Genomic DNA, 10,438 nt, shown 5'->3' with positions numbered 1-10,438 from the left:
CTGAGGTAGCAGATTGCGATGCTGCATTAATGTCGGTATGCCTTGACGGGGCATACCGACGTTATTACCGTCTTGTTATAACTAATGTCGAACTGCGACAGAGTAAGTAGCGCGATACACAAAATCGATATCATAGCTACCATATTATGACCGCTTGCCTAAAATCAAAGTGCGCAAACATTCCACTGTTTTGCGTAGAAACACAATGGGCAGAAACTTGAGTTTGGGAAGCTAAGGACTGCGCAACGACGGATGTCGAAAGCTTGGCCTATGGTTACGTGACTGCGACGAGAGCGTTATTGATTAGAGAGCAAACGGGAGCAGCCGATATTTTAGTGGACATTAAGAGCAATAAATGCAACTTGGCAGATCATGCAAAGCATATCGCAGACAACCGCTGGGTCATTCAAGTTTCAGCAGAGGTGCCTAGAGAAGGAACGTGAAATTAGTAAATTTGTCAGCAGAAAATTTGGCTTGCGCAAGACACGAGTAACTGCAGATTGCTTGCGGAGGATTCCATACTGCAGGACACGTAAAAAAGCTGGCAGTGACATGTTCAGCGATAAAACCCATCCACAGCAAGCTGCGTTTACCATTTTCTAACAATTAAAATATTGGTTCATTTGTGAACTACAGTGAGATTTGAGATATTGGAATGACATTGAGTTTCTGCTATTTCGAGGTTTTCCGGATTGAGTTGCGCCGGCAGTTCCGCTTGCACCGCCACTGTGAGGCGGAAAGTGAACCTGTGTCAAAGAAGAATATAACCCGAGAATTTTGTGATTTTGTTGCTTCTGATTTAGGATGTTCCAATTTGTGTTCGTATCAATCAGAGCCCAGTGCGTTATATTTCGTGCATTGTCATTGGCCCGCATCGTTGTTAATAATAAATTTTTGTGCCTTGTTTTAATTAAAGCTATCGGAGGTTGTCTCTCTAAATACTGAGGTTCTTACGCGCTGTACAAGGCTTTTATTTATGCCCAATTTGTTTGATGGCAGTACTATAAAATGCTATTCTTGTCATTTGGGAGTTTACGATGATATCACTTGTTACCACCTGCCTCGGGCTTTAATTCACATGAAAGCTGTATTAATAGGCTTACTGTTTTAAGATCTGGTCAAATAACTATCGAGCAGTGTAATAATGAGACTCTCTTATTTTTAAAGCAGACTAATAGGTCCAACAGAAATAAGATTAGTGCCCTTCGAAAATGCTAATGCGCACCTCTAGACTCGTCTTCTTCCATAGCAAAGCATTCGGCATGGCAACAATTATCTTTAACAAATTGCATCATCTGCAAAACCTAGCAAAATAAAACTTCACGGCTGCTGAATAGAAACCAAAAATCTCCGCACAAGCACTCAGTACAGATGACTATCCAGCGAAGCTGAACCGTGCGGGCCCGGTGTTTATCACTGCGTTAATCCCGAGGGTGCATGGAACGACGGCTTGGTAGACTGTCACATGTTCGGTACGCAGTTGCCGCTTGCATTCAGCTGCACGAGCCTGTTCTTGTGCCCGGGCTGCAGCACCGGCACGGCGTAGGCGAGCTCGTTCCCGGTTCTCCTCGCGGCGTTGCTGATCGAAAGCGTCCTGCTCCTTAGGAATGAGTATGACGCGTGGCCTACGCATTTCGGAGCCAGAGAAAAAATGCTGTGCGCGTGCCTGGCTGCGATGGAGAGCAATGACGTCACTACGGGCGCAGCCAGTCACGCGCATCACTCCCTCTTTATTATTGTGCATGCGCATGGGGTTGCGTCGAAGGAGTTTTCGGCGAACAAGCGACGGATGGATGAATCGGCTAGCCATATACAGCTTCGTTGCAATAAGAGGCGGCTATTCAAATGCGTGGCGAACCATTGCGAAGTCTCATTTTAACGAATAAACCTATACTCCACAAACAGGCCTCATAGGTGTATTGTAAAGGCTACCAACAAGTTCGCATAACGTCGCACGGATGTCCTTCATAATGTTGCTGTTAGCTGCGGTCACTCTTAAAGGGAAGCTGAAACGGTTTTCAATTTCGATGAATTGCTGGGATTGGGAAGAACAGACCTAATAATTTACGGTTCTGAAATTTTTTTTTTCGTTTTGTTAATATAACGGGCGGAAATCGCTTTCTAAATCACCCGCGCGGACACGCCCCCATCGCTTCTCGGAGCGCCGGGTGAGGACGTTGGCAGAGGAGAGAACCGGCGAGAGTGACGTCATGGGCGGAGACAGGTCTCCTCGATTTGGCTGCACTTTTTGCACTAGTTCAGAAAAGTCGTGCCAGTGCAGCGCCAGTTCTTGAAGTGTGAGTGTAGCGCGACACTAGAGCTTTCGGTGCAGCGGTCAAATCGAGGACAAAAGTGCAGAAACGTACAGGCCTTCGTCTGCTGCGGCTGGGCGGCTGTGGCTTCTCTTTTGTTGGTGTGTGCCGCGTGCGTGTGCGTTCAAACGAGTGCGCAATTATTGCTAGTTGTAAGAACACGGATACGCTGTGCATTTGTTCCAAATGGCGTCTTTGTTGGCAACCGCTATGGAACTCGTTGACTCCGACAGTGACGAGGAATTCGACGCAGCTCTTTCCGTTGCGTTGTGCAAAGTGGCACGGGTCGACCGTCACCGAATCAACGGGTACTTTGAGAAGGTGACAACTGAATATTTGGACTTTGAATTCAAAATGCTGTTTAGGCTGTCGCGTGCGACTTTTGACAGTCTGTGCACGTGGTTCAGGTTGTCGCCATTCTACCCGAAAAGTGTCTCCGGCCGTCCGCAGATCACAGCAGAAAAGACTTGCCTCATAACTTTGAGCTACCTTGGTGCACAAACAAGCATGTACTCGGTGGCAGATCGATTCGACGTTTCTGAATCATCAGTTGTGCAGTGCATGCAGAGAGTGCTCAATTTTCTGCAGGCGATCAGCGCTGAAGTGATATGCTGGCCTAGCGCTGCCGACATGGCCCGCAGCAAAATGGCCTTCCTGACAAAAAGCGGCGGGAAAGGCCCCCGCAACACCGTGGGATGCATTGATGGCAGCCACATCGAGATTTTGAAGCCGGACGACTCCACTGCATCATACATAAACAGGAAGAAGTGGGCGTCTATAATCCTCCAAGCAGTTTGCAACGACCAAAACAGATTTTTGGATGTCTTTATCGGCTTCCCTGGTTCTGCGCATGACGCCCGGGTGTTGAGAGAAAGCACCTTCTTTGAAGAGGCTGCAGCCAAGTGCGGCGACTTTTATATACTTGGAGATTCAGCATACCCCTTGCTGCCTTGGCTTATGACGCCGTACAAAGACAACGGCTCCAGCTTTCCAACATGAAAAAAAAAATTCAACAAGTTTCACAGTCAGCAAAGGGTGGCCTTTGAGAACTGCTTTGGCCTTTTGAAGCAACGCTTCAGAAGGCTGTATCTTGTTGATGCCAAGACAATTATGCAGTGTTGTCTCATTGTTATGGGAGCATGTGCACTTCACAACATGTGCAATTCTGAAAGAGATTTTATTGCAGAACTTGCAGACCTGCCCCCTCACGACGATGTTGGCAATGATAATGAGCCAAGCGAATGCGACACATCCACATCGCAATGTGAAAGCCGAAGGCGACACATTGCCCAACATCAATGCTGAAGTGCACATGGGAGAAACGTGAAAACAAACTGCCAATGTAGGCGTACTTATTTATTGCCCTCGGCAGCGCGTACAAGACGTTCAAGTAGTGTCATTTTTTAGTCGTGCTGCTTCTGTTTCGCAGCGATGGCTTCCTGCAAGACACTGATCAGGCTGCCAATCGACGAGCCCCTGTGGCGGCCACCGCCACGACCTCTCCTGACTTCAGCTTCACTTCTGCGGGGTGCTTGTAGCTCCTCGGCTGGTGCCTCCTCAGCTGGGTCATCAGCAGGCCCATTTTCCGGCAGGATGTTTTCGCCATTCCTGTTGCTTCCATGAATAAAGTTTCATTAATGTCAACAAGTGTCAAATTGTTTTGTACATGTTCTGGGTACCTTCAACTCACACCAATGCTGTAAGCAGAAGCAGTGGGTAAAGTGCAAGTATTCTTACAGCTGAATACATTTTCATTGCAAAGAGGATTCAATTGCACATGGAGAAACAGACGAGGTCACATTAGTGACCTCATCCTATGATAATAAATGGTCCGTGTATGCCGTACTAATGGAAGTAGTGTTTTACCACAAAAACGTGGATGCACACAGCAAGTTTAGGGTCTGCTAACAATTCTGTACAAATAAATAATAAATTGTCCTTGCATACCATACATATGGGAGCAGTGTCATAAGTAAAAAATATGCACGCACACAATATGCAAGTTTAAAGCTGGCTAAGAGTTATGTGTGAATGCACACAAAGTGGAATTAAAATATGCTGTCAGCAAAATTTGCATGCATCATCAGGTGACGTTTTAAAATTGTTTTGAGGATAAGATAAAGATGATGCTAAATGCAAACTTACGCAACAATCCTCCCCGGGGCGAGCAATGCGACAGGGGTGATATGGTGCTCCCGCTCCAACACTTCGGAAAGCTCTCTGTTAAGAAACCAGATTCGAAAAAATTATGCTGGGTCGGGACATGAGTAAAACAATGATGTGAAAACGTCTGCTGCCCATACCCTTCGTACTCGCAGGCTGCACGGGAATGGCCGGATGAACTATTCTTTATTTGTGTTTTTTTATACGCTCGTTCCATTGATTTCCATTTGTTTTCCACTTGCAGAGGCGTCATATGGCATTGGAACTCCTGATTAATCTCTTGGGCCAGTTTCTCCCACATGGCCTTTTTGGTCCTGTGGAAAAAATTCATGTATTAGTACCTGGAAATTAGTTCGAACTTCGGCATTATTCAGAAAGCATGACCAAGCGCGGTTTCCACACCTTTCTGAATCATATATGGTACGATGTTTCAAACGACGGACCGACGTGGTTTCGCGTAAACTTAATGTCGTGGTAGCGGTAAGCTCGTAAAAAGTAATACAAACGACTGTGACCTGTGGGAAAATCCCGGCCTCTAGTGCACTTGGCAGCAGCCGAACCCGAAAAGCGCCCTTAACAAGATGCTCCGTACACATGCTTAAGAAAACTGGCGTCCGTGCTGCGTTACTAATAACAAGCGCCGCTGCAGCTGCGTTATGTGATGTTTTATCGTGCATACACATCAATTACCGAAGCGTGCACAAAATTAGTAGCGCTTCTCTAGTTGCCATTTTACATGTTGGTAGCAATGGAAGCGACTTACCTGAAGCCGCCCTTCTTGCCAATTACCTCCTTGAATTCCTTATATTTCGTGATGAGGAACTTTGATTTGTTGGTGTTCCACACCTCGCGTTCACTGTCTGCGGACAGTGGCGGCGGCGTGGCTGTCGGCGGCAGTGTGGCCATGGATGGTGTGGCTATCGAAGGCATGGCCTGACTGGCGACATCAAAGCCAGCCGCTGCCGCAAGCGGAGATGAAACTGGCGCTGCCTCATTTCCAATGGTGATGTGAAGGCCGTCTAAGCAAAAAGAAAAGTTGTAGAGAATCATCACAAACGTTGCGATCGCCAACGTGTTGAAATAACAGCACTCACCTTCTGTCTCATACAGAAATGCTCCGTCGTACTGAACGTGACAGCCATTCTCTGTCACTGCCGTTTCGATGCCGTCTACCAATACCCGCATGGCCACGGAGCCGTACGCGTCGTCTGCCATCAAGCGCCTTGCACTACGTGCACGAGAAAAGAACTCACGCGGCGTCTAGTGCCGAAGTGTACATGAACTCGTGCAGCACGACGTCAAATCGAGTGCCGAAGTGCAGGTGGCGCTAGCTGCACTGGCAAATCGAGTGCTAGAGTGCAGCACCCCCTGAACTAGTGTAGAAAGTGTAGCCAAATCGAGGAGACCATCGAGCCAACCGAGCTGCGGACCGGCGTGCTGACATGTGCTGGCATGCCTCTTTCCGTCCTGCGCTTTACTGAACGACGCTACGAGAGATCTGCCGCCGCCGCTCACGTTTGTTTTGCGATTTTCGTAAACTGTTCTTTCCATCTGTGCTGCGTGAGTGCCTACAGCCAAGGGCGCCCAACATGCCCTCGTTCTGTGCAGCATTCGGCTGCGCGAACACAGGCGGGCGAGACGATGTGGTGTTTCACAAATTCCCGAAGGAAAAGAAGCTTGCAGCGCAGTGGGTACGTGCGGTGAGGAGAGATAAGTTCGTGCCGACGAAATCAACTGTGCTGTGCTCGGACCATTTCCGCGACAGTTACTATCATCGGAGCTTGACAACGATGCGGGCAATCGGTATTCCAATTAAATCGGCGCGACTGAAGCCCGAACAACTTCAAGTACACAGCTTGGCAGAATTCGACGGTTCTTCTTTCCCAACTTTTTCCATACTAGCCAGACAAACTGGCGGTATGCTGCATACCTCAACTGCCTGTAAAAAAAAAAAATTGCTTTTGCATCACTCTTTTTCCATTGGCCATATCATTTTCACACCTGTGTGTAAACTTCTTGCCTTGTCCAGCCGGTTCGACTCCTTTCTGGGCAAGTGCCACTTCCAGTACTGCCCTGCTGAGGCACACAGTCCTGAATTGTCTTGAACTTGTTACGCACTGCGTGCGCTTCTGTTTTTTCCTAATCTCTTGCACCTCCTGGCAGCACAAGCAGTTCTCTTCATCTTCCATCAATACGCAGCACATGCAGGTGCACCTAGTTTAATGAAAGCGTGATTAGGCCCACATTGATGCACTGGAGAAATACGAACATTTGCAGGCATTAACGTCTGATAACGCAGTTTTAGCGTAGCCGGATAGCCTTACGACAAATGCGAAAACGCGTTGTTGCTAGCGTTGCTATACTCCGTTTCATACATCAGGTGCAACGCTGTGGAGGCTTGAGATACTTCTTGCAGTGGCTGCGTTCGCACTTAGAAAAAGTTCGGTGTTTCTTGACCCGATTTTTCAGAAAGCTTTCCATATATAAGCTCAGTTCGGAATGAAAAAAAAAGAATTTACCCATAGAAACCATCCGTGTACTTATACGGCTGCTAACACGTTCTTTTAAAAAAAAATTTCTTTTCGGTATTTTTTAATTGCAGCCCGTCGCGGCAGCTTCACGTGCATGCTCGCGCGAGCAAACGCCGCTGGCACGCTGCGAAGCATAGACGGAAACGCGCGCAGTAATAAATTTTGGTGACCGGACTTCGAGCGTAGCTTCCACAGCGATGCACCTGAGGTATCAAATGTAGTGTAGGCTTGCCTAGTGACATTCGACGTACGGTTCAGTTATCGTGTTTACCACACGGCGGTGCTAAAACTGCCTAATATCTTTATGTCAACACTAGCATGGAGCACGCATACCGATTCTTGATCGAGCCACACTCGCAAAGTCGTCGAACCATAGTATGAATATTGCACATATAATACCTCTGGTCATCTCTGGATGTGTATGATAAGCAACTTCCATGACTGTACCTCACAGCACTGCATGTGCGCGCTTTGAAACGCGGCACTTATGTTCGCGATAGTGTATCAACGCTGAAAAAACCACGGGACTTTAGACAAGCAGCGGCAAGGTGCTTGACATCGCGGAATTGCACCCGTGTAAATCTAATGAGAAGTTAGTGCTTCGGCATTCTTCCAGCAGCATGTTCCCAGTGACACTTTAGCGCATTTTTTCTCCCGTCATTGCAACGTGCAGCTACATGAAAAAAAACAAAAAAAACATGCGTACCAGCTAAAATTTCCAGCGCGCGAGAAGGTGCACACATCGCTCTCGCTGTTGGCACACTCAATATCGTCGTTGACTCTGTTGCCGCCATCGTTTTCCGTATCGGCTGTGGGTTCAAACATGTACGGGGACAATGCAAGCTGTCGGAGACAGCGAGAACGTTCCATCTTGCAACTCAGCTATGAAGCCAGAACAGCAGAACCGCGTGCTACCAGAGAGAAAGGAATGGTGCTACACTCTGAAACGGAGACATGCGGCGGCGCCGACCGGCGACTACCGCCAACGACGTCACAGCGGCCCCGACCAATTACGGGCAACAGCGGCGTTCGCGCGATGCCCTGAGGCGCTGGTGCGCATTTTCTTGGAAAAACAGCCGCTTGCGTTTGTTTCCGCCCTTTTTGAACCAGATATTCGTGTTCAGGGGACTCAAAACTGTAGAATGCCGCAGAGAACTCATTTTTTTCGAAAAGTGTTTCAGCTTCCCTTTAAGTAGTGCAGACAGGTCGTTACAGCAATCGGACATTCAGTGTAAACCTTCCTCAACCGGTGAAAAGCCGTCACGATTCGTTGCCATGGCGCGGTTGCAAGTGGACAGGCAAATTCACATATAGTGTTGCGCACTTACAAGAGCGAGGAAGCTTGCCTTATCCATGGTCGAGGATTGCCATATTTATTAGTGCGTAATTCAAGCCTCTATAATCAAATGGGTATTGTTCTGCGTTACAGTTACCTTTCGCGAATACCCGTACCTGCCCATGATTGGCAGGTTGACGCTTCTTTCCCTTTATACTGTGGATATATTTTAAATCATATAGTCCGTGCGTGTATGTGTGTGTGGTTTTTCGTTCGTTGTTTTGTCCGTGTTTTCCTGTGTGCCTTTCCGTAATTAAACCGGAAATTACACGAGTTATCTGCACTACTTTATTCGTGACAATGCTACAGCAAAAGCCCGGCTGGCCTAGTGAAACGCAATCACTAAGTGAAAAAACAACTACATTTCGCTAAAACGCACAGCTTAGGAAAGGGACATACCGGCAACATAGCGCCCTTATTAACGAATGGTGACGCTTCGCAGACTACTTCAACGTCGCAGATATCAGCTAGGTGCAAATGACAACCTTGTTAGCCATTGCAAATGTCTGTGAGTATTAAAATGTGGTGGTAAAACGAAAATTCGAATTACGAGTACCGGGTGCCGGCTTTTCAAAAAAGGGGTCACTGTCCGAAACGTAGAATGTAAATTTGGTGATTTTCAAAGTGAATATAATGGAATACCTAAGTAGTGGCCGGGAATTTTTAACTTTGAGCTATTTATAAAGGTAGTTGCAGCTGATGTCACAAGTTCACAAATATACCGGGTCACGCAAGCTGAAGATGATCAAATGGATGTTAGCTATTGTTTAAAGCGTTACGCGGTAGTTTTTTATTTTGTATCCGCATATTTGGCAAACAGTAATTATTCGAGTGCAGAAATAGTAAATGCGAATCAAAAGTTGCATACAGATTCTTCCATATTGTTCCAAGGAACATATAACTGGGCAGCTTCACAATCTTTATTGTGTCCATATTTTTGTCTCTCCGAAAGAGCTGGCGAAATTCTAACAAAGGGTACGTGAGTGCCCGCTTGTGCGTCGTACTTGCAGTGCTCTCTGGTACTCCGTGTCTGAGAGCTGATGGCTGCTTATCGCTGCATAGATTGGCTGGCGGGGTTCTTGGTTCATTATCACAGAAGGAACAGTGCTTCAAGGGGCGACAAAAAGGAGGAACCACACTGTGTGTAATTCCTCCTTTGTGTCCCGTCTTAAAGCGTCGTTCTTCCTCTGATTGTAGTAATCAGCAAGCATGCCACTAGCTTAAATCACGCACTGAGTGCCTGCGTCTTTTCCCTGTCCATTTATAAGCGGATGCATACCACTCTAAATTATCCCTTTGAAAGCAAAGCAATCCCTGCGCGCCAGCCTATAAGCCACATCTTTTTTTTTTTTATTGCGTCGAGGGCTTCGTTACCGATGCCCAACGATTACTAATAAAACGATCGAAGCTGCTAAGTTAGGTGTTTAGCGTAACATATTTCGCAAAACTGCCAAAAAACTGCATTTTATCGGAACCTTGTAGTCAGCTACGGTATATACGCCTCCCCATCTCTCCGCAGCGTTCAACTTACAGTCGGCGTTTTGAAAAATTGTGAATAATTTCATGTTCGCATTGCTTGCTTTATTCTGATGTTCATAAGAATTGTTGTGCTATGCAAGTAGGGAATACCGTGAGCTGGCATTTCCCTTGGTTGCGGTAGCAGTGATAACGCAGCGTGTGAGGAGCGCTTCAGCTTAGTGCACCTTACTCCTCTTGGCAGCCCTAATATATGGGTATCTCCTGTCTATACAACACAATCGCCCATTAAATATGCCATAATATCTCCATATACTATACAGGCCTATGTGAATTGTATTCTTTTGACGGCATACGGTGTGGGCTTTGACGGAGTAGTTGATTGTTATTTTCAATATTTAGCAATTGGTGATTGTCGAATCTCGTTTTCATGGAAAAGCCATCTTTGTGCCGCACCAGGAAATGTTGGAGCTGTTTCTGTTTACCCGTGTGAACATATTTTTATTGATTCTGTTAGATGCGGTAAAATTATTATTTCTTGGATTTGTTAGCTCTCGCGCATCTTGCGTAACTTCGCGGAACTTCGCGGAACTCATATGCTATATTTCCCGCTTCCTGTT

The 10,438-nt window shown here is 46.8% G+C and overlaps 1 protein-coding gene across 1 annotated transcript in view; it reads left to right on the top strand.

Annotated features, from left to right (window-relative positions):
- Positions 1 to 8,383: 8,383 nt before the first annotated feature.
- LOC129384088 (uncharacterized) overlaps positions 8,384 to 10,438 on the top strand; it is a 79,888-nt gene continuing 77,833 nt past the window's right edge. Inside the window, exon 1 of the mRNA XM_072284550.1 lies at positions 8,384 to 8,850. Coding sequence (XP_072140651.1) covers positions 8,820 to 8,850 — 31 coding nt within the window. The 5' untranslated portion in view covers positions 8,384 to 8,819. The remainder of the gene's footprint in view (positions 8,851 to 10,438) is intronic.

Source organism: Dermacentor andersoni, chromosome 9 (genome assembly GCF_023375885.2).
Source record: "Dermacentor andersoni chromosome 9, qqDerAnde1_hic_scaffold, whole genome shotgun sequence".
Classification (NCBI taxonomy): domain Eukaryota; kingdom Metazoa; phylum Arthropoda; class Arachnida; order Ixodida; family Ixodidae; genus Dermacentor; species Dermacentor andersoni.
Note: the sequence above shows the minus strand (reverse complement) of the source record. Positions and strands in the feature narration are given on the sequence as shown.